Here is a 23789-nt window from a genome sequence, read left to right on the forward strand (position 1 = left end):
TTCCTGGATTCAAAGGATTCTCTGTTTAACCAAAACGCACCGTTTTATTGAAAATAGCTGCAGATTAGAGATGGGTTTTTATCGTATTTAAGAAGTTTGGGGTTTTAAACGTAAACAACAAAATTAGGTCATGCTCTGAAACGCAAATCCATTAAAACTCAGGGGTTTCCTTTTAATTTCATTTTTATCCTATAAGGCTATAACTATTTGTACGATAAAAAAATAGGATCGTTAAACCCTAAACCCGCTTCTTCTTCCTCTTCACCGCCGCGTCTTTTTTTTTTTTTTTTTTTTGTGTGTTTTTGTTTTTGGTGTTCTTCTGCTACGCCGCGCTCTCTCTCTCTCTCCCTCAAATTTAATCTTCGATTTTTCATCAGAAAACAATCTTTCCCCAATAGAGAGAATGAGTTCTACAATGGAGTCGCAGTTACAGGCTCTCAAATCAGTGATAAAAACCCAGACAGAGCCTTCGAAGAGACCTTTCACACGCCCTTCGATTCTCTTCAGTCCTAAAGAAGCAGCTGATTTCGACATCGAGTCCATATTCGATCTCGGACTCAAAGGTCTGTTCTAGTTTCTAGTTTTTTATTGTTCTCTTCTTGTAATACGTAATTCCAGTGAACAAGCTCAATGATGAATTAGAATTTAATCGTAATTTCGTGTGTTTGTTTTGGCTGTTGTTAATTCAGGTCTAGAAGTACTTGGAAACAAAGATGAGAGGTTTAAGAATTACATGAATGACTTGTTTAGTCATAAAAGTAGAGAAATTGATAGGGAGTTGCTGAGCAAAGAAGAAAACGCTCGGATTGATGCATCAATCAGTTCGTATCTACGTTTACTCTCGGGCTATCTTCAATTTCGTGCTTCCTTGGAGACCCTTGAGTATCTGATTCGAAGATACAAGTATGTGTTTACTTATCACTATTATTGGCTATGTTATATTTGCCTTTTTTTTTTGTTCCTCAGATTGTCCTAATTTGCTCTATTTTTGCAGGATTGATCTATACAACGTAGAAGATGTAGTTCTATGCGCTTTGCCCTACCACGACACACATGCGTTTGTCCGCATTGTTCAACTGCTTTCTACTGGGTGAGTACGGATCTTTCACTTCCAATTTTCAAGTGAAGTCACAATATTTATCAAATCGATTTGTAAACCTTCTTGGTTCTCACTTGCATTACAGAAATACCAAGTGGAAATTTCTGGATGGTGTTAAAAATTCAGGTGCTCCACCTCCTAGATCGGTTATTGTTCAGCAATGTATACGTGATTCGCAAGTTTTGGAGGCCTTGTGTGACTATGTAAGTAGCTGTATATATTTTTCTTTCACAAACTAGTTTTTTATTGACTATATCAAAGTGAACATCTTATTTCTTGGTTACATTGTAGGCATCTCGTACTAAAAAGTATCAGCCTTCAAAACCTGTGGTTAGTTTCTCCACAGCGGTTGTTGTTGGGGTGCTCGGGTCAGTTTCAACTGTTGATGGAGATATTGTAAAGAGTATTTTGCCATTTGTGGATTCTGGTCTTCAATCCGGTGTGAAAGGATGCTTAGATCAACAGGTTTGTAAAGTGGATTTTACCAATTATTGTTCTCTAATTGATTTTTTTATTCAGTTAATGTGACTTTTGTGACATATTTAAATGGTTCTAGGCTGGAGCGTTAATGGTTGTTGGCATGTTGGCTAACAGAGCCGTGCTAAATACTAACCTTATCAAGCGCTTTATGAGGGCCATAATCGACATTGCTCGTGAACATGCTAAAGAATCTTCTGACCCACAGTCCCTTCGATTGCCATTTATGGCCTTGATCAATTTTGTTCAGGTGCGATAACTTTCTGTTATCATGAACCTCTTGCATTTTAACTTTCAATACTACGAATATATAAACATTTAATTATGAGGTGAACCATAGTTTCTATTTCTCACTGAGGATTCCGCTCACAACTGGTGTGTTAGTCTTTTTGAACTAATTGTTTTTCTTCATCAACTACAGCTGCAGTCCGTGGACTTGATCCCAAGGAAAGCTTTGGATCTTTTAAAGGAAATAAGGTTGTTGAATATGAACAATGTTCCATCTTAAGCTATTTTAATCATATCCATTGTTAGTATTTTTATATTGACGGCTTCAATTTTGTGCAGAGATATTTCTGGTATTCTTTTGGGCTTGTCCAAAGAGTTTAACATCAAAAGATTCATGGCAGTGCTATTGGATTCTTTGCTTCTTTTCAGGTGTATATCTGACACTTCTTATCATTTCAAAGCGGATGGATATGTTTTTTTAGTTCATGTGTTGACTTAGTGTCATCTGCTCTGCAGTTCGTCTGATGATCAATGCTGTGAAGCTTTAGCTTCAATAATTGAGACTGTTCCAATAAACAATTTGGTTGAACATTTGATCTCCAAGGTTTTCTCATTGTGTATGACACAATACCAGAAGAATAGTGATGTTACATCTTCTACACATGGTGCGTGAAATGTCAACTACCCAGACCTTTGGGTTTGGATTTTCAGTTTTGATGATTCTTTTTCAGATTCCGCTTTATATAACAACTATTCTTGTGACCTAACTGCAGGGGGCTGGGCCAAGAAAATTCTGCTTGTTGTAAGCAAGAAGTATCCTGCTGAACTACGCGCAGCTGTTCCTAAATTTCTAGAGGTCTGTGGTCCAACTCTCGATTACTTATCTTCTTTTTGTTTGTTATATGGTCCTCTGAGTCGTCGAATATTTGTTGCAGGGTACTGAAGGTCAGTCGAAGAAAGACGATATAAAGCTAGATATGTTGTCTTGTATGCTGGATGGAAATTCTGACATGTCCCACCCATTCGTGGATTCAAAATTGTGGTTCCGGCTCCACCATCCCAGGGTAATATAAACTCTAATCTTTATAATGTGAAGAAAATTTCTATTTCCTTTTTGCGCAAGACTGATGGCTTAATATGTACCATAGGCTGCTGTACGTTGTGCCGCGCTTTCTAGTCTGAATGGTGTTCTCAAGGATGATAGCTCTAAAGCAGAGGTATGTATGGGGTACTCATTCCAAGCATTTTCTGACTCTGTACTTGCACTTCTTGTCATCTGACTATTCTTCAACTTTATTTCTACTCCCCATAGAACCTTGTCACAATTCAGGATGCTATACTGCGTCAGCTTTGGGATGATGATCTGGCTGTTGTTCAGGCTGCCCTGTCTTTTGATAAGTTGCCAAATATAATAACCTCTTCTGGTCTTCTAGATGCTTTGCTACATGTGGTGAAACGATGTGTTGGCATTCTCCTATCAGGTGATTGAAGATACTCTGCTCTTTTAATAACTTGGTTCAGTGTTGTTGTTTAGAGCCTTCTTAGCATATTAATAAAGAGTGTTGATCTTTAGTGTATCATCTAATATATCTTTTCTGTTAGCAGTAATACTTTGATCAAATGAGACATTATGCGGACGAAATCCGGATATTCTAGTGTGCTAAAATCAGTCAGACATGTTTTAGGCTGTACTGTCTTTGTGAATTAAATTTCTTCCCTGTCCACAGCTGATACACTGTTTTATTTATAGGCTCTTGAACTGCTGAGGCCATAGTCGTGTTGCTTTTCTTATTATGGCCACTTTTCTTTAATGTTATGCATATTATAAATTACTGGATGGATTATTACCTGAAGGAAAACTCTCTACACTGTTCTCGTCCAGTTTCTTTAATATCTGATGTAATGTTTTTTTTTTCTTTTCTTTGTTCAGTCAATTTATCTAAAATCATCCATTCTTGTTGCAGGAGTATCACATAATGTTGAATTGGCTGTTGATGTTGTTTCTTTGTCTCTTAAAATTGCTGTCTCAAGCTTCTGTAATCAAGCAGACTCTACTGAGAAAGTTACCTCTGCAATGTTCCCTCTTCTCTTAATTCAACCGAAGGTTCTTTCTTGTACTCTTCATTCCATACAGCTATGACGATATTCTTTTATTACTTTTGCTAATTTGTTGTAATCATGTCTTTTTATAGACGTGGAATTTAAATATTCATGTGCTAAAATTGGGAAAGGATGTTAACTGGCCACTTTTCAAGAATCTTGCTGCTGATGATGGAATGGTAAATCTGAGTTTACGATTTTGTTTTCCTTCATACCCCTAGTCGGAATCACTAATCTTTTTGTTGATTATTATTATCATGTCATCTAAGAAACTCTTTGTTGCAGAAAAAGATCCAAGATATCATGTCTACAACCTTATCCTCGATTAGCATGGATATTATCAACAATTTGGGGGAAGCACTTTCCTTGGATCCGGATGAGCGTAGGATTGAGCTTATTGAGAGTGCGTGCAACTTTAAGCTCTCTGAAGTTTTGGAAACATGCAGCAATATCAAATTGACAGAACAGGAACGTAACAAGTTGCAGGTTCGCCATTACTTTTTAAATCTTTTCTTGTCTTCACATATTTGGTATATTATTATCCGTTCTTTCTGAGTTTTTAGGAATTCTCTTAATAAGTTGTTAATTTTTATCTCATATCAGAAGGGACTACTGATCCGTGAAAGTGTGTCCGCACTGAACATGGATATTATTAACATGCTGGTGGAAGCATTTATGCTGCACCCTGGTGATTATATTCCGTGGCTTACTGTCAGTTGCCAAAATTTCACCTTGTCAAAGACACTGTTCTATATGTTGTTGATGCATTCACTGCAGAAGATAAATTCTTCATCTGGTAAAGATCTGTCCATAACTGATGTGTTAATTACTATACATGCTGATAATCAAGTTCTTTCTATATCTAAGCACCGTCAAAAAAAAACATTTGTCTCATATGATAAGTAATCATGATGTGATATTGATGGCTGTGTTTTCCTATGATTTAGACCCTAGCCAATTTTTGGATCTTTTCGAACTTTGCTTTCCTGTTTTGAAGACTGAGTGGGAAGAACTTGAGGTCGAAGTTGATGTTTCTTTGAAAGAGGTATAGTTTTCTACAGGCTGATGTAGATTGATGTTTTCATTTTATGGTTGACACTTTTTTAATCTTGTTAATTTTTGATGTATTTGTGCATTACTTGCAGCTGTCGAAAAGCAACTGCCAAGAACTCCTATACCAACTTCTTGATACCTCTGATTTTACTGCTCTGAATTCGAAGCTCATGATCTGCTTGTTTTGGAAGTTGGGCGAGTCATTTATTAAACTTGAACCCGCCCATGTTGCTTCGGTAGGTGATACTCAAAATGATCAGGTTAATACATGGTTATATTGAAATTTTTGCACCCAATCAATAGCAATGCTCACAACTGTATGTGTGCTACTTCTCCTTCGTTTAGGTTTTTAGCAAAAGGTTGTGTAGCGGACTTCAGGACTTGTTTTTCTTTTTTGCAACAACTCGATCACGGCATGTCTTCAAAGAACACCTTCGTTACCGTGTTAGAGAAGCTAAAGTCTGTCCCGTTTTGTTTCTATCCCCACTGATCTCACGAGAAGGTTTGCATGGAAATTTATATTTCTGTTAGTTGTTCACTGGTGTTATAAGCACTTGAGCTTTCTCATTTCTTCAGATGATTTTTTTTTGTTTTCCTAGCATTCTCGATTTCTCGTCTGTTTTGTGCCGTTAATGGCTCATGGAATCTGGTATCTGGCAACTGTGTATGTTTTCTGTTTTCTTATGCTACTTTTTTCTTCTTGCAGATGTTCCTCCAGTGGTCCAAATTGAAAGTCTCAAGTGCTTTTTGTATCTTTGCTCTAGCGGGAATAATGAATGGTTGACTCAAATTTTGTCAAGCTTTCCTGTACTCTTGGTTCCGTTGTCCAGTGATAATCAGGTGACACTTAATTTTTTTTTAATGGTATTATGTTTTGGTCTATCTTCGTTTCTTAAAACCAGTTTTGATCTTGGTACTTTCACTTGTAGGACCTTAAAGTAGCTGCCATGAATTGTATTGAGGCGCTTTTTAGCCTTCGCTGTCGTGTCGACTCGAGCAAAAAAAATGGTAATCTTAGTTTGGTATGAAGTGTCATGTTTTATTATAACATTATTTAAATTACCTTTCTGAAATTGACAACCAGGGAGTGCTGCAATCTATAGTAGTTCTTGTGATGAACTTGTGGAAATGATCGTGCAACAAAGGAGGCTTATATTGTCGGACAGTAAGTTTCTCCCATCATACTTGACATCATTGCTCAGCTCAAACCCTAATGACCTTCTAGTGCCAGTTGACCTTCAGAAAAGGTAGTCAGCTGGGTTTCTCGTACTAAAACTAATCGTAGTAAACTTTTCTTTTACTTAAGAATAGTTGTCTAGTGACACTGGGGTACTACTTTTTATTGTTCCACCATGATAAAAAGTGAAAAAGAACACGTTAGATAACAGTAATACCTAATTGCGATAAAACTTACATCTGACTGTAGAAACAATTGTATACATGTTGTTGGCTTTTTTTTGGAGTTCTATCGATCCATTTGGCTTCTCATACTCTGTCATCTCTTCCTTATTTTCAACTTCAGGTTTGATCAGTCCACAAAAGAAAACATTCTTTCGTTCATTTTATTGTCTTCGCTAGAACTACCCGCTTATGGGAAGGTGTGTTTCCTCTACCGTTCTTTTATCTGTTTATGTTCCCTTTCCATTTGAAGGCCAAGAATCCTAATGGTTTGGGCAATTATTTATGAGTATTAAAAACTTACTTTTTTTCTTATACAGCTGAGAGTCCTTTCATTACTAAAAAATCTGGGCAGCATGCTTCTGCATGAAGAAAATGTTAAGTTATTAACTCAACTTCTAGATAAGCGTAGTCAATACTACATCAAACTGGACAAAACTTCCCAGCCAATATCAGACACCGAGGTCGATTTATTGTGCCTTCTTCTGGAGGTAAATTCACTTTTCTCCATTTTGCCAGGGGAAACTTTACATACTGCATTGCACGACAGTTTAATTAAATTTCCCTTTTGCTTTTCTCACCCGGTGTCAGTGCTCCATGATCCGTTCAGCATCATGTAAAGGGCAGTCTCTTGATGATCATATACTGAGCGTATTGAAAGTAAGAATATTTCATTATCTGATATTTTCCTTGTTAGCTTGGAGACGTTTTCGTTTCGGTGACAGATGCTTGCTTTTGCAGATGGATTGTATGGCATCAGAACATCCTGCTGTTATTTCTCCTTGTCTTACCATTTTGGAGAAGCTAAATAATCAATTTTATTGTGCACTGAAGACTGAAGTTCAGGTCAGTCTTAATGGCATAGTGTAATATAAATGCAATGTTCTTCTATAGCTGGGTACTCGTCATATATATCAGCCTATCAGGATAGTTTTCAACTTGATTTTCTTTTCTGGATCAGATTCGTTTCTTCCATAAACTGGTGTCGATATTTCGAAGCACAAATGGCAGTATACAAAATGGTGCCAAAGAAGCTATCTTACGCCTGAAGGTATGTTCATTTAAAAAACAATAATGGAAGAACTGATAATTTTTTACTCAAAAGAGTTTCTGCCTGTTGTATTTTGCCTTAATTATGTGGTATTTCCATGTTACTGCAGATTCCTTCTTCAACTGTGGTCCATGCGCTTGATCATATCACTCAGCAGGATACACTTGTTATTGGTTCTTTGAGCAAGAAGAAGAAACAGAAGAAAAGTTCAAAGTCATGTCCAGAAGAAGACGCATATAGCGGGGAATTTCTAAGTGGGGAGAAGGCTATCTCTTTCATTACCGCGTTACTTGACATACTGCTTCTAAAGAAAGATATAGCTCACAGGTCTCTTGAAAATCAATATGCTTATATTGCATTCCATTGTTAATTTTGGTGATCTGAGACTTTTTTATTGCCCAACTGAAATTTTAATTTTTTTTTTGTTTTTGTGCTTAGGGAAACCCTCGTAGGGCCCTTGTTTAAGCTCCTAGAAAGATCTATGTCTAAAGAATGGGTAAAAATTGCTCCTTCTGTTGAGGAAACCTCAGTCCAACCTCCACAGGATGTTCGTGAAACAACTCCTACCTCTATTTGTTCCATCCAACAGACAGTGCTCTTAATCCTGAAAGATATTTTTGATTCTCTGAATATGAATACTTTGAAGGTATGTTAAAATTTTAGTAGTTGATTAACAAGATTGTTGCCTGTTTTCTTCTCTTAATTCTCTTCTGATGGCAGGCTGAAATAGCCAATGAAATCAACTTCAAAATGCTGATTGAGTTGGCTCATTCATCAAATGATGGAGTCACACGGAATTATATCTTTTCCCTATTCACTGCAATTGTTAAATTTGTCCCTGATAGAGTTTTGGACCACATTATCAGCATACTTACACTTGTTGGGGAATCCACTGTGACACAGGTTTGCTAGTCTACATCTACTTAGTCTTGTGCAATATTTCATTTTTTCCTCAAGTCTCTTCAGATCTCTGGATCTTTCTTGGCATTCCCCAGTATTTTGTCATGACTGTATATTCCCTAACTGCTGGTTTGTTATTTTGATTTGTAGATTGACAGTCACTCGAAGTCTATCTTTGAAGGGTTTATATCAGTGGTCATTCCATTTTGGCTGTCTAAGACTAAGAGTGAGGAGCAGTTGCTGCAGGTATTTTCCCTTAGTAGTGTACTTCAAATGTAAAATCAATTGGCAATTAATATTTCTTGTTTTGAATTTGATGTATAATTAACTGGCAATAAATATTTCTTAATTTGAATTTTATTTTTCAGATTTTTGTGAAAGTGTTGCCTGATATTGTTGAGCATAGAAGGCGTCAAATTGTAGCATACTTGCTGGGGTAATGTTTGTTTTCATTGTAAACATATTTAAATAGGATCTTGCGTTTTTTATCTGAAAATACTGAATGTCAATCCTTTATTTCTGCAGAGTTATCGGTGAACGAAATGGCTTGCCTTCTTTGCTTGTCCTCTTATTCCAGTCTTTGATTTCAAGGAAAGACCCAGCTTGGCTTGGTAATGCCAAGGCTTCTGAAAGTTTTGCTTCCGTTGTTAAGAGAGAATGGGAGTATGCTTTTGCTGTGGAAATATGTGAACAATATTCTTCTTCGACATGGCTCTCATCCCTGGTCACACTTCTTCAAACTACCAGCAAAGACAGTAAACAATGTCTCTTACAGACGCGGCTTGTCTTAGAATTTATATTCCAGAAGTTGCAAGACCCAGAATTTGCATTTGCAGTGTCACTTGAACCACGAATCCAGGTAAAAAGACTCTTCCATCGTTTCTTTTTCATTCAACTTGTTACTAAACGTCCGTGTCTATTCCTACGCATGTTTTTTCTAGCATATTCAATATATAGAGATCTTAAGTTACCTTGTTCTCTGTTTGTGTGCTTTCTTATATGTCCATTTTTAGTAAGTACCTTTTGTTAAATTTTTCAGCAAGAACTACAGGAGCTTATGAAGGGTTGTATATCTCTCCTGCAAGCTATTGATGCCAAAAAGGAAAAAGATGTAACTTCTGCAGTTAGAAATGAAATCAGAATGCGTATACATGATGTCTTAATGAATGTGACGGGAGCGATGGATCTGTCTATATATTTCAGAGTTGTTACTAGCTTGCTTCAGCAGCAGTCTGATCGTAATGGGACGAAAAAGGTATATGATATTGCCATTTAATACAGAGAAGTTTTCATAGTAATAGTGTGGCTGTAATGAGTACATATATATCTATTGTGTGGCTGTAATAAGTAATAACATATATCTACCAAAGATTCTTTGTTTTGTTTGCCTGGATGTAGCATTGTCTTATGAATTCCCTTGAGAATGCACAGATCCTTTGAAGTTACCTTATTCTTTATCGGGATTTTGATTGTTGGCTTAATGACTATCTTTGATGCAAATGTTGCTATTATTCGTGAATGCAGGTACTTGGACTTATAAGTGAGAGAGCTAAGGACACCTCTTCTTCTAAACTGAAACACAAGAGGAGGCTCCCCAATCAAAAAGGAAAAAATCCGTGGTTGAACTTGGATGAGGTAGCTGTTGATTCTTTCGGGAAGATGTGTGAGGAGATTGTCCATCAAATTGATGAGACAGATGATGAGTCGGGTGTTCCAGCTAAACGAGCTGCCATTTCTACACTGGAAGTTTTGGCTGGCAGGTTTCCGTCAGGTCATCCAGTCTTCAGCAAATGCCTTGCTTCTGTTGCAGAAGGCATCAGTTCAAAGAATTTGGGAGTCTCATCAAGCTGTCTTCGCACAGCTGGTGCACTGATCAATGTTCTTGGACCAAAGGCCCTCGTTGAAATTCCACGCATAATGAATAATTTGGTTAAACAATCTCGTAAAGTATCATCGGCATCCAAGAGTGCTGGAAACGCAACAGCTGAAGAACAGTTGCTTATGCTGTCTGTTCTAGTCACCTTGGAAGCAGTGATTGATAAACTTGGAGGTTTCCTAAATCCTCATCTTGGAGATATTTTGAAAGTCATGGTGCTCCATCCTGAATATGTTTCTGACTTCGACAAGAATCTCAAGTCCAAAGCCAATGCCATTAGGAGGCTCCTTACTGATAAAATACCTGTAAGTTCTTCACATACATATATGAATCTAGTTTTTTTGCTTATTTGTAGTGATCTTAATAGTAACTCTTCTTCCAGGTTCGTCTCACTCTACAACCACTTCTACAAATATACGATGAGGCTGTTAGTTCTGGGAATGCAAGCTTGGTGATTGTTTTTGATATGTTAGAAAATCTAGTTGTGAAAATGGATAGATCATCTGTCGTTAGCAGCCATGGAAAGATTTTTGATCAATGCTTAGTTGCCCTCGATATTCGACGTCTAAATCCAGCAGAAATTCAGAACATTGATGATGCCGAGAGAAGTGTAACTAACGCAATGGTTGCTCTCACAAAGAAGCTAACTGAGTCTGAATTCAGACCTCTCTTTATTAGGAGTATTGATTGGGCCGAGTCAGATATTATAGACGGATCAGGGAGTGAAAACAAGAGCATCGACCGGGCTATATCTTTCTATGGTCTGGTGAATCGACTATGTGAGAGTCACAGGTGAGTAAACATGTCAAATACGGTGTTATCTTTTGCTTATACTTATAGATAATTGGGAAATTAACTTTAAAGCTCTCTTACTTTGGAATGCAGGTCCATCTTTGTACCATATTTCAAATACGTGCTTGATGGTATTGTGTCACATCTCACGGAGACCAGTGCTGAAGCTTCTGTTTCAACAAGGAAGAAAAAGAAAGCCAAAATTCAGGAAACCTCTGACGTTATACCACCAAAAAGCTGGCATCTTAGGGCATTGGTGCTTTCTTCTTTGAAGAATTGTTTTCTGCATGATACCGGCAGCTTGAAGTTTCTAGATGCAAATAACTTCCAGGTCATTATTATGTATATATATTACTTTTTCTTGGATCAAACATATCTCCCTTTCTCTTGGAGTATTAACTTGGATTCAAATTGTCTTCCCTCCACAGGTGCTACTGAAGCCTATTGTATCACAGCTTGTTGTTGAACCTCCATCTTCTTTAAAGGAGCATCCACATGTACCATCTGTGGATGAGGTTGATGAATTATTGGTTTCATGCATCGGTCAAATGGCCGTAGCCTCGGGCTCCGACCTCCTCTGGAAACCGCTGAACCATGAGGTAATAACATAATCTCGAGAAAGCATGTCTCAGCTACTTTGACTTATTGTTCACAACACTTTAACTTTTCAACTCACTTAAAATCATATTTGGTCAGGTGCTAATGCAAACGAGGAGTGAGAATCTACGGTCAAGGATATTGAGTTTGAGAAGTGTGAAACAGATGCTGGATAATTTGAAAGAAGAGTATCTTGTGTTGCTCGCAGAAACCATTCCATTCTTAGGTGAGCTACTCGAAGACGCCGAGCTATCTGTTAAATCTTTGGCTCAAGATATTATCAAACAGATGGAAGAGATGAGCGGTGAAAGTCTAACGCAATACCTCTGAAACACTTAAGAGTTAAAGAGTACTAAGAAAACCTTTGATCCCCAGTTTTGATTCCTTTTCTTTTGTCTGTGTTGGTAAATAACTAGATATGGAAAGTACAACTTTCTGAACTTTTTGGGTTTATGATACAGTTTTGAGATCCTTTGTAATATGACTTCAAAAAATATATATCTGTTTCTGTTGTCATTTGTGTTGAAATTTTAATTATTCTATAGCACAAAACTTTAATATTTTAGCAGTAAAAGGGTGATGAATCATCGTTTTATATAAAAATGCATACCACAAAATTACCAAAAAAAAAAAGAAAGAAGAACATTTATAAAATGATCCAAGAACAGATCACATATATTTTGGATCATAATCTGGGTGATGATCCATGTTTCAGCTTTTTATATTTCTCCTGCGAATAAATAAAACGTGAAATCGTGTGACTATATTAAGCTACGCGCTTCAGATCCTCTTTATTAGTTATTAGTATTACTATTACCCACGGATTTTAGTGTGTTGGACTTAATTCTTTCTTATCTCTTGCTTAGCGATCAAGTTTAGGGCTACGTTGTATCTCTCTATAAAGTTAAGTTGTATTCTCCTTATTTTATAACTTTCAGATGACAAAGATAAGAAACTGTGGAAAAAAAACACACTTGCCTCGTTGAACTATATATATGTTATAACAAAAATAAATCAATGTCACAATGTGTATTATATAACTTTTAAAACCAAAATGCTTTCAATTTTCTTCTATTTCAACACCACCCTCGTTTTCCTCCGTTGTGTTTTCCAGTGAGGTCTCTTCTTCTTTAAATAACTCTTCACTCCCCATGATTTGTTCATATAGCTACCAAAATCCAAGATGATATGTTGTTTATATATAACATTATCCAAACCATAACCTAACGAGCAGTGTTTTCGTATTGAACCTTTACTAACCTTCACGGCTGATTCTACTGTCTCTTTGTAGTTCAAACTTCCATCTGCACTAGGCATGGAACTGATGGTACCTCCAAATTCACCCTGATCCAACTCAAAATTTAGTGAAATGACCTTTTAACCAACGTCAGAAATGAAGAGATAGATTTCCAATTCACATTTCCCACCTTGACTAGCTCTTGCACGTACAGTGCTCTCCAGAGTAGAAGAGGTTTTGCCTCACAAGTATCATTCTCAACAGAAGAATCGCTCTCAGGAACAGGCAATCTGATGAGATTACTCATGGCTGATAATAGCGCTTTTATCCCTTGGTCATCGTTCTCGCAGAGAATGGAAAAATACAACACATGCCTGCAGCAGCAAACTTATGACTTAGAGAACAGTTCAAGAAAAGCAAATGAAAAGAAACAGAACCAAAATGAGAAAGGAACATCTTAGGCTGAACCACAACTTACATGTCAGCAGGACAAACTGCTACACCACTACCAAGCTGCAGAACCCGAATTGCAGTTAGCTGTTCAGGAAACAAAGCTAAGAGGAAAAACCTATTAGTGTTAGAACCTTCAAAACGCAAATGACGATTTATGTGCAACTGAAACAACTAACTAGTGGATCTTTAAAAAATATCTTACATTTAGGTGGATATACGATAAGAGCGTTCGATATATCAGATTTCACAGAACCTCTAATGACGCATATTCCTCTTGCTATTTTCTCCTTATTGATCATCGCCTTTGGGACAAGAACCCTGAGAGTTTCATTTTGCTGATCTGTCAATGACGACAGCGACTCCAATCCAACATTAATACATGGATCCAGAATCAATTTTTGGCTGAATATCTCTTGACCAGAAGCTAATCTAACCCCTTTGTAATCCCCAGTTTCCTGAAAAAAAAGTATAAAATAAGCAAGTAAGAACCATCTCCTCAACCAAACCAACTAAACTTATCTTATGCTACAACTGTCAACTCACTTGCCTTGTCTAAAAGCAGAGCAGTAATAGGCATCCGGAGAACCTGCGAGTACATTGAATGGCCAGTTAAGTAACAAAGACAACAGCAGCAACACAGTACACAATGCAGAAAACTGTTCCAAACGTACATAGATACATCCTTTAACAGCAGCCCGACGACAAAAGGCTTGAGGAAGTTCTCCTTGTCCATAAATTGGGTATATCAACGCTCCAAGTGCATTAGAAAACCTAAGGTCGAGAGAATGATAAACAGATAAAACTAATGAGAAAGATGATCACAAATTAATAAGAGCCAAGAAAGACAAAAATGATGAATGACCTGACCTGCCCATAGATTTGATGTACAGAGCCAATCGATCTATACCCTCTTTGGTTTTGAGTAAATGTCTACAAGTTTCCATATTGTCTTGATCATAATCCAGCATCGCAATGGCATACAAGATGATCCTAAACAGAGTAAACAAAGCCTTAACATCAAGACAATATTTTGAGAAACAAAACTTAGTACGAGGAAGTGATGGAAGAAAAGGAGTCTATACGATTTGATGTTGGGTGGCAAACGCATCTTTGCCAAGAAGTCCACAAATGGACTCTCCATGTCTTCCTCCGATATCTTCACTGTTGTTGTTGTTGTATCATCGCTTTCGGCCAATTGACTTTGAACAAGCTTGAAGAACTTCATCAGCAGATTCTTCTCCAACAGAGTCAAGCTCTTGCTCTTGAAAATCGCAGCTCTCGAATCCGGCACGTTCCGTAGCTCACCGCTCGAATCCCCGACGAAGCTCGCATCGATACTCTTGAACTCAACGTAATTGTTAGCTCCTGATTTCAACATGAGATTAATTGATTCATCGGCGCAGAAGACAACCCTAGGACCACACAAGTCAACGTTAAATCTCCTGGAGTGTTCTTCGAGGATCTCCGAATCAAAGCTCGAAATCTCGACGGAGGAATACAAGGATCGGTGGACAAGATCCACTGAGATGAGTTCATGACTGTTTGACGGCAGAATTGGAGGAGATGACGGCGGCGGAGGATGTGGAGAGACGGAGTTTGAGTGAAGGAAAGAAGTGAGATCGGGAAGAGAAAGCGAGGCGAAGTGAGAGCCGTAGAAGGGGTTAGGGTCAAGGTGGAGAACAGAACTACCGGAGGAGGAAGCGGCGGCGGCGGAGACGGACTCAGAAACTCCGGTTCCGACGACAATGAGATAGTAGTTAGAAGGATCAAGCGGCGGGTAAGGAGGGAGGTCAATCATGGTGTGGCTCGAACCGATTTGGGTATCAAAAATCTAAGAGTTCGGTGATTTGGGCATTAAGCTGATGACACCGGAGAAGAGTTCGGTGATCGGAAAAAAGCTTTCGCAAAGGCAAATAGTAAATAAATTCTGGATTTTTTGGGTCAAATAGTCAAATATCAAAATATAAGGAAAAGCCCAAATCAATGACGAAGCCCATTAGTACTTCAAGCACATGACCCAGAGATTTTTTTTGTTATTAATATAAACAATTTAATTTAATAAATTGGCTTATAGAGCCATATAGTGTTTTAATTGGTTATTTTCTCATACAATTTTACTTGTTAATTTGTTATTTGTTATGTTTAAAATATGAATAAACTTATAGTGTAATTTTTTGAACTATTTGATTTCGTGGAATATAATTAAAGGATATGTGTATCAAAAAGAAGAATTGTTAGATAAAAAGATTGGGAAGATTTCTCTTTTGTTAGTTTGTGATTATCAAAATCTTCTAACAATTTTTAACTAATAATAGAAATGTATACTATGTTACTTTGCATACATTCAGATCTCTACCTGCGACTATTAGAATCAATCATATAGTGGAGAAAAAAGCTTAGTGTAATGGAGGAAAAGATTAGTAAAATGGAGAAGAATATTAGTAAAATCAAAAATGGATGTGTTTGTATGCAGAGGAATATGGTATTAGAGTCACAATGTACTTGTATACTTTTTAGTTCTTATATACTTTGTTATCATATATAAAACAAAATTGTAACAGTTAGATAAATAGTTTATAATATAAATTATTTTGTGGTTGATATGAACCTATATTAAAGCTTGATATATAAAATGGTCTATTCAATATAAAAAAATGCGTTAATATTTTAAAAACTAGATTAACTTGGTAAATTTAACCTAAAAAGGAAGCTTGTAAAAAATGCAAAAGAGAATATAGCAGAATTATTGAAGTGAAAAAGACACAAATGCATGAAATAGACAAAGAAAGAATGCACAAAATTTGCTGAAGGAACATAGAATATTAACCTTGGGGATTTGAAGTCAAAAAGAAAGACACATACCAAGCATCTTTACATATAAACAACATAACATAGAATATTAGTAAATTATATGTCTATGTAATTTTTCTTTAGATATCATAAAACTAACAAAATTGCCGTAAACCGTGGAAAACCTTTTCAAATGTTCCATAAGGCTATAAATATTTTGAGAAATGCCATGAGCAACACTGAGAAAGATGAAAATAATCCTGACTTAAATTTTAATTTTATGGACAACTTTATTTTCAATAGACAACTTTAAACTTTGGTAAATAACTTTAATTTTGGTAAATAAGAGAGTTCGTGTATCTATTTGGTCTGTTGCTGATTTATGTGGAAAGAAATGAAGTGAAAGATTGGTATAGAGGCCAGACGCCAAACATTGGATACTCTACTATGGTTTAAGAGACTTTGGGATAGGTGGTTTGCTTAAGCTGTGTATACATTTATCTGATGTTCTTGGGGTTCAGAAGAACGTAGATGGATTCGTCACGGCTTCTTCTTGTGTAGCTATCTCCATTTTGTGTCTTATACAAAATTGATGAAGATAAAATATGAAATATGTCTCTCGGACAGCTTGATGGTGATCGCTCTCTTGGTATGCGCAAGATTAGATTCCAAAGATACTATACCAAGGTCCATCATTTCATATTCGGCAGCATTTGTGCTTATATAGTTATATGCTTCAAATACTCAAATCTTCCTTGTGAAAAAGAAAATCAGACTACACAGCCACATGATCAAACTATACAGCCTCCTATTGTTCATAGACATGATCTTGAATCACAAAATCTGGGGCCTTCTCCTAGTGGTAGTGGTAGTACTACTGATCAAGTTGATACTATAATCGCTGAGGGTATTCATGAATTGGGACAGAGTGGTCAGCCTCTTACTGGTACTACAGAAGCTCTAAACACTAAAATTCAGCCTGATGAACATGAAGCTATGACCACTGAGGGTACTGATCAAGGGTTGATACTGAGACGTCAGCCTCAAAGTGGTGCTACAAAACCTGAAGCTCTTAACACTAACGCTAGTACTCAGCCTGCTGAACGTGAAACTCAGACTACTGAGGGAATCAAGGATTGAGAAGTAAGCATCTAAGTGGTACTACAGAACCTGAAGCGCTTAACACTAACACTATTACTCAGTGTGCTGAACCTGAAACATTGTCAGTTCGGAAGAGTCAGCCTCCTATCGATGATATTGGTACTACTGAACTAAAAAAAAGCAGCTAAAGTGGATCAGCAGCTCAACTTGTCTCGTGTTCGATCGGTTTGTTGCTCATTTGTTACATAGACTGATCATTTGTCATCCTATTAGTAGTTCTGACTATCAGAAGAAACGAAATAAGTCTAAATTATTTGAGCTCAGTTAGTAAAATTACTAAATTGAGAGGTCGGTGTCGTGTTGCAGGCTAAGGCTTCGATTGCTGATTCTGGGGAGACTGATCTGAATGCTAAGAGACAGAGGTAAACAAAAAAAAGAATCTTACATCTTTCATGCTGGAAACGGAGATTCTAAAGGAATGGTTAAAGAAGCTAGAAGATATATGTCAAAGTTGCTTGTTTCCAGTCAGAAACAGCTTGATTACTGCACATCACTTGTAGTTGAGACCCGTAGCTAATAGTCTCTGTAGAAATTGTTTCTTGACTTGTACACTTGAGGCTATCTATTTAGTAGACCAAGACCAAGAGTGTGAATTTTAGAGAAACCTGTTTGTTTATTGACATTTTAGTAAACAAGTGGGTTTAATAGCTTTTACTGAAGAAATCACGTAAGAATGATCAAAGCGGCAGCAATGTGATTTACGAGTGAAACTCATCTCTTAGAGAAGGTGAGAAGATATGATTTAGACTTTTTCGTCGTCTTCGATTGACAATTTGCTGGAACTTCGGTGCAGGGAGAAAGAACTGGCTTCTTTTAAGATCAATCCTGAAGATGTTGAGATTATTATGAACGAAATCGAGGTTAGCGTCTTTTTATTAACCATCACAAGCTTCAGTGCATGTGTGTACGAAGCAATTCTGAAGTTTTTTCACCATTGTAAATGTGCAGCTAGACAAGAATGTGGTGGAAAAGGCTCTAAGGGAGCACAAAGGTGATGCGGTTGCTGCGACTAGGGAATTGCTTTTGCGATATGAAGAGATTCGTCGAGAGGGCAAGTACTAAATATTGGTGAATCAGTCTCTCTGTGAAGCCCTGAATATAGATACAGTCGATTCTGAGTCACAAATTTTGTTTCTGTCTGAAGTTTCATTGTGAGATGATAATCGTGGTACAAATTAGTCTGATTAATTCTTTAGATTTGGATCCACAAGGAGAACTTCCAACCAGAAACTAGTTGATTAACCTGTCTGTAGGTATCAGCAAAGTTCTAACTTGACAACCTTTCTCTGTAGCTTTGGATTATTTTGGCTTTTTAACTATTACTTTGAAATAAAACCACATGATCCCTAGCTATAATATTATTTGAGATTTGATGCATAAAAACTCAGTTACATTTGAGAGTGATCTGGATTTTGTTGCTATAATATTACTCCCATGGATTTCCTTAAATTTGGAGTAAACAATAATAGTAAGTCTTCACAATTACATCATCGTCAACAAAAACATAAATAAACAAGAAAGAAAGAACACCTTATTCATAAATAAATATACAGAAAGGTTGTATGCATCTACCTCTGATTTCTATCTTCATATATCTACCATATCGCATAGTTCAACTCCTATGAATTCATTCAAATAATCCAGTCCGGTTCAGAAGCGCCTTCACACCTGTTGTTTCCAATGAAATAATAAAACGTGACATGTTACAATCGAATATGCATGGGAGAACGGCATTTGTGCTTGCTTTGTGTACGCACTTAACTTATCAATGAACTGAAAAGTAAGAGAAAATTTGGACTTACCAGCTTTTGAGGAATTGTGATAAGAACAAATGAGAAAAAGTAGAGACAAGTGCAGATTACGAGTGCTGCGATTGTGTTGTAGACAAGGCGTTTGTCGTCCTTCGTTGGTATGAAGGCTGTTTTCAAAGTGTTGGTAAGCTCAAAGAGCCTATAGGAGATCTGAAACATATCAACAAAACGCCAATCAGTTTGTCTGGCTTTCAAATTGTCTCTATCTGTTATAGCAGGGTTTACTTACAGCGACGTAAATCGAAGTTGTGAGCATGAAGTTCAACAATGGGTAATCCGGGATAAGAGAGAGTAACAATTTGGGTTGACCATCAGGAACTCCAGATCTGTGGGTGAATTATATTATTTCATAGTTCAATGGGTCAAGAACATATTAATAGCTTTGTATCTATCCTCAACCATCAATATCCGACTTACTCTACAGTTGAGAACTGCGACAAGAAAAAGTGTGACATACCTGAGCCATATATGAAACTGGGAGATATATGTCTCCAGTGTTATCTTCCCAAGCCACCTGAAAGTTCATGAACAGATTTTTAATGGAAAAATCGTAACAAGAGGACGAATATCACTATTGACTGAAATATTTTTTCTTACGCCAAGAGGGTCAAACTGTAGCCGCGGAAAGACTGAGTGATGTTCCGGAGACAGATATAAACACTGAAAGAAAAGCAAAACAAAGTATACATGTTAGACTGGTTCTTGGATGAATCTGATGTATAGAGATTTGCAAGTAAAGTGGAATACGTTATAGGAATCCAAGAGGTGTAAGGATGATATTTGTTGTAAGTTAGCTTGTCCAGCTTGTAAATGTACTCGTACCAAAAATATCCCACCTAAAAGTTTCATAATAACAATGACAGATTAGCTGGAAGAACAGTACGTAAGGCTCTTTCACCTAGAAGAAAGTGAAATGATGACTTGTTATACCGTTATTGCTATAAGTGCCACAGTTGTTTTGATAGCCATCCTGAACTTAATCTCAGCTTCCTCCAGTTTATCCATCCAACTTTCAATCTATAAGATACATAATCAAGGAAATGAAGGACGAAAATTGGCAAGTCTTTATCACTAAACTACCCATTTCTGAACAGAGTTGATGTGAAGTTCTAGTATTAGGAACTTACAGTTGGGTGGTAGTATGCATATAGCATCCCGATTATCCATATGTACCGATCAAGGCCAGAGCGGAAATGCCACTCATGCAAGAGGGGAAGCTGTGGTTTTGCGGGATCATTGTAACCTGGAATTGTTGTTTTCATGTACTTTTTTAGAAAACAGCTGTCTCATGAGCACAATTTTATTGTGGTAAACAAAGTTTTAGGATGTCACTAACCCATTAGGAGTGTAAATGGACTCCAAATCCATTCAAAAACGCCAGGAATTTCCCAAACGATGATGACAACAACGAAGCAGGTAAAAAATTTGGCAGCTATGACTGAACCCATCTCATTATACTTGTTCATAATACCAAGTGCTCCATAGACCATCAGAGTAAACAGAGTGTGCATTGGGCAGATGTAGTATAGCATATAACTGTTGTTGAGGACGATGCAGGAGAATATGACCAGGAAATTTAGTCGCCACATCATCTGTAGAACAAGAGTATGTTAGAATATAAAGTAGCTGACAGCTAGAAATAAGAAAGAAAAAAACCGGGACAACATAGCTACCTGTGCAAACCTTGGAAGGCTAAAGTCCTTGCGAATATAATAATAAGAAAAATTCCCAAATCCAGTCATCCATACGTAGCAGGCAATGAAGACACGGATTGCATTATAGTACTCTGCAGCAGCAAAGTAGTGGTACATCAAAAAGAGGACCTACAACACCAGAAAAAAAGAAAACAATGATGAGGCAACAGCAAATGAACTGGCAGATCCAAAAAAGGAACACTAGATACTTCTCTACAACTTTTCCCAGCAGATGCATTAACAGACATGAACAAAATCGGAGGGCAAGTCACTAACATAAAAGTTAAACGACAAACCTGCATCCAGCCTTTCCACTCCTCGGTTTGATGCCTATTCAAGTACATGATGGATTTTCCGTTGAATGCTGATTTATCATTATGAATAGTGAATGAAGTTAACGCTGAAACGATGATGAGAAGGAAGTATATGAACAGAAAGAGATCCCGGTTGTAACTCTGTGTCAAAAGATAAACAATGAAAGCTAGTCAGATTCGTAGAATGAAGCGACACAAGCAGGATAGTCATCATAATATATCAAATATACTATCCTTCTTTTTTTTTGTCACATCAAATTCAGAATCTTGTGGGGTCTATCTATTCTTTCCATGTAAAATTTTAGACCAAGCTTAATGATAATAAACAAGTGTATATAGGATGTTGCTGAACAATGTAAAGACTCTGTAACTAGCTAGAAAAAACTTTCCAGAATCTACTAAGCAAAAAAATCACCATCACCTTCTTTGATGAATTGAAGATATCCGTGCGGTCACATATGTAAAAGTACACCATAAGTGCCGCAAACTCAATTCTGCATAGAAAACAAGATAATTCAGATAAAATGGGAGTCTTCAAGATAATGGACCTTTCAACATACAAAGCGTTACTCTAGCAAATGGAACCAAGTACTCACATTGCTCTTAACGTCAGTCTGTTCTCAACCAAGAAGGACTCATCCAATAACACAAACCTGCATAGAACCCGGCATATAATTAAGCATAAGAAAAAAAAAAAAAAAACAGCAGAGATCATTGGGGTGCTTCAGAAGAAGAAAAGGAACCTGATGAGAGGAGAATGTGTGGAAAGGGCCTTGGCTCTAGGAGAAGTAGACTGAAGACCACCTCCATCTTCAATCAAAAGGGCTTTGTCATCTTCTTTAACAAAGTCTTTAGCAATTTCCACCAAATTGACATCACAGTGCCTACTAACACACAGACAAAACCCAAGTGACAAAAATCAACATACAAAAAATCAAAGCAAAAAAGTTCATTAATCACTTCAAAAAAAAAAAAAAAAAAAAAAAAAACGTTTGTATCAACATACGCTTTGGCCGAGACGGAGTATTTAGTATAGTGGAGATACTCGGAGTATAGCCAAGCGACGATCACCGGCACAATCCCAAGCACCACCGACATCTACAATTTCCCAAACAAATCACTCTCAGTATCACTTGACTACCAAACAAACTCAGAAGAAGAACCTTAGATCAAGCAAGATCTAAAAATCAAACAAATGAAAAAAAAGAAGCTGAGAACAACAACAAGAAGAAAAATAGCTCATAGAGACGTACTAGCCCAGGCGTAACAGGGCTTGAAATTGCCATTTCCGATCAGAGAAGCAACGATCAAGCGCAAATAATAATTCGTCGGATTTGAAAACACTCGTTTTAGTTTCCAAAAAAAAAAAAAAAAAAAAAAAAAATTGGAAACCAAATTAACTTCGCTCCAGAACCAGATCTGGCAGATCTCGCCTGATAAATCGAACAAGAGAAAACAAAAGCAATGAATTGACCCAAAGGATTGGATCAAGTAAGTATAGAGAGATAGATGAATCCTAATAAAAGTAATAACAACAAAGTTTTTGGTAGACTCTCACAGAGTCACAGATATAGGAACGAGTGAACGAACTGTGTGTTTTTGAACGGTTAGTAGCTTAATAAGCTCTCTAGTCTCTATACATTTTAATCAATTTATTTGATTCTCCCCCAAAACAAAAAAAAATTACTAACCGACAAATTTAATTATGAATTACAATGAAGTAAAAAAAAAAAAAAAAAAAAGGAATATAATACGGTTTTGGGATTTTATGCTTTTCTATCAAAATCAGGGGCCCATCGATAGAAAGGGAATGCTTGCATGGTTACAAAAATATAATTTGTGTAGTGAGGAATTTAACAACCAATACTACACGTTTTATTAGATTTGTGTCCTAGCTATTAGTTAGAACTTTAGAAAGAAGTACGAGACAAGTTCAGGGATAAAAATAAAGAGACATATTTTGTTTTACACTCGCTGGATCATACATTTTGATTCTCAATTTGTATCAATTACAGTACGCATAGATTCCAATAATTAACAAGGACATGTATATTTCTGGATGTAATTTTGAGTGGCGAGATGCTGAAGATTTTTTTTTTTTTTTTTCTCACATTTTTGTGTGACATGTAATGTTTCTACTTTCAAACCTTATCTCATCATTGTACTCTAAATATTATTACTAAAAAAGACTAGTGAATGATTGATTTCGGATCACCATCCTCAACGATGAAGTCTTTCGTATGAACCAACGTCTAATAACCTAGCAGGAGTCATGGTCATATATATTTTTTTTTCTTCTTCGTATAAGCAAATTATTTGTGTTCGTATCAAACATTTAAACATTTAACAATGACGAGGCTGTGCTAATGCGATGTGGTCGTGTGTATTCATATTGTTTGTCAAAGACGCGTTTCTTTAATTAGACAGACTTTATTTAGTTACAGTAACAAGAAGTTTATTAACATTGCAATCATTTTCGAGTAAGAAAATTGAAACTTTAATAATATTCACCGACATTAGATGTAGCTTAGGTACTCTGTCCATTTTCCTATAGTTTGAATTTTTAGGATCCATGTATATTATATTGACTTTGTGAATTTCTAATTAGTATCACCCGTAGGCCGTAGTAGTCTCTAACAGATAGTGTATACAACTAAGTCTATTAAATCTATTAGTCTGTTTTAAGACACTTTCTTTGGTTATTATACAATATTTGATGATCAAAATTTAGCTTATATAAAAGTTAGTTAGTTCTTGC

General features: G+C 36.7%; 3 protein-coding genes across 11 annotated transcripts; 1 reads left to right on the forward strand and 2 right to left on the reverse strand.

The window, feature by feature from the left end:
• The first annotated feature begins 224 nt into the window (after positions 1 to 224).
• Positions 225 to 12087, forward strand: LOC104724646 (uncharacterized protein At3g06530). 7 transcript variants are annotated; one of them, XR_015568958.1, is made up of 40 exons: positions 225 to 563; positions 690 to 903; positions 995 to 1090; positions 1185 to 1302; positions 1391 to 1564; positions 1656 to 1826; positions 1998 to 2053; positions 2144 to 2233; positions 2321 to 2469; positions 2578 to 2660; positions 2740 to 2868; positions 2953 to 3021; positions 3117 to 3285; positions 3769 to 3908; positions 3997 to 4083; positions 4190 to 4390; positions 4508 to 4700; positions 4852 to 4949; positions 5050 to 5217; positions 5303 to 5459; positions 5664 to 5797; positions 5887 to 5965; positions 6042 to 6122; positions 6480 to 6555; positions 6676 to 6846; positions 6947 to 7015; positions 7097 to 7201; positions 7317 to 7406; positions 7516 to 7733; positions 7845 to 8052; positions 8127 to 8309; positions 8457 to 8552; positions 8675 to 8742; positions 8832 to 9165; positions 9346 to 9561; positions 9831 to 10487; positions 10565 to 10974; positions 11068 to 11305; positions 11403 to 11573; positions 11671 to 12087. XR_015568958.1 is itself a non-coding variant. In XM_010443216.3 (40 exons), exons 1-40 carry the CDS (start codon positions 404 to 406, stop codon positions 11899 to 11901), a joined length of 6639 nt encoding a protein of 2212 aa, XP_010441518.2. In that variant the 5' UTR covers positions 225 to 403; the 3' UTR covers positions 11902 to 12087. The 7 variants fall into 7 exon arrangements, 5 of the variants coding, with proteins under 5 accessions (XP_010441518.2, XP_010441584.2, XP_087326061.1 ...); XR_015568967.1 differs by having other exon boundaries at positions 5050 to 5193; XM_010443216.3 differs by having other exon boundaries at positions 6042 to 6204.
• Positions 12088 to 12527: 440 nt separating this feature from the next.
• LOC104724799 (rab escort protein 1) lies at positions 12528 to 15198 on the reverse strand. 2 transcript variants are annotated; one of them, XM_010443379.3, is made up of 9 exons: positions 14344 to 15198; positions 14129 to 14251; positions 13933 to 14032; positions 13809 to 13847; positions 13464 to 13716; positions 13287 to 13362; positions 12999 to 13182; positions 12832 to 12915; positions 12528 to 12739 (listed from the first exon to the last, which is right to left on the reverse strand). In XM_010443379.3, the coding sequence occupies exons 1-9, from the start codon at positions 15057 to 15059 to the stop codon at positions 12632 to 12634; spliced, it is 1683 nt and encodes a 560-aa protein (XP_010441681.1). In that variant the 5' UTR covers positions 15060 to 15198; the 3' UTR covers positions 12528 to 12631. The 2 variants fall into 2 exon arrangements, with proteins under 2 accessions (XP_010441681.1, XP_010441754.1); XM_010443452.3 differs by having other exon boundaries at positions 12822 to 12915; positions 14344 to 15194.
• Positions 15199 to 18622: 3424 nt separating this feature from the next.
• On the reverse strand, positions 18623 to 23004 carry LOC104703677 (protein REDUCED WALL ACETYLATION 2-like). Of its 2 annotated transcripts, none has more exons than XM_087470348.1 (16): positions 22285 to 23004; positions 22038 to 22129; positions 21775 to 21918; positions 21628 to 21684; positions 21453 to 21525; positions 21014 to 21172; positions 20697 to 20846; positions 20360 to 20615; positions 20151 to 20266; positions 19954 to 20040; positions 19771 to 19859; positions 19621 to 19683; positions 19481 to 19537; positions 19253 to 19349; positions 19015 to 19173; positions 18623 to 18880 (listed from the first exon to the last, which is right to left on the reverse strand). In XM_087470348.1, the coding sequence occupies exons 1-16, from the start codon at positions 22315 to 22317 to the stop codon at positions 18875 to 18877; spliced, it is 1638 nt and encodes a 545-aa protein (XP_087326474.1). In that variant the 5' UTR covers positions 22318 to 23004; the 3' UTR covers positions 18623 to 18874. The 2 variants fall into 2 exon arrangements, with proteins under 2 accessions (XP_087326474.1, XP_087326490.1); XM_087470364.1 differs by having other exon boundaries at positions 21775 to 21915; positions 22285 to 22700.
• Between the last annotated feature and the right edge of the window lie 785 nt (positions 23005 to 23789).

Source organism: Camelina sativa, chromosome 1 (genome assembly GCF_030686135.1).
Source record: "Camelina sativa cultivar CO46 ecotype springtype chromosome 1, ASM3068613v1".
Lineage (NCBI taxonomy): Eukaryota > Viridiplantae > Streptophyta > Magnoliopsida > Brassicales > Brassicaceae > Camelina > Camelina sativa.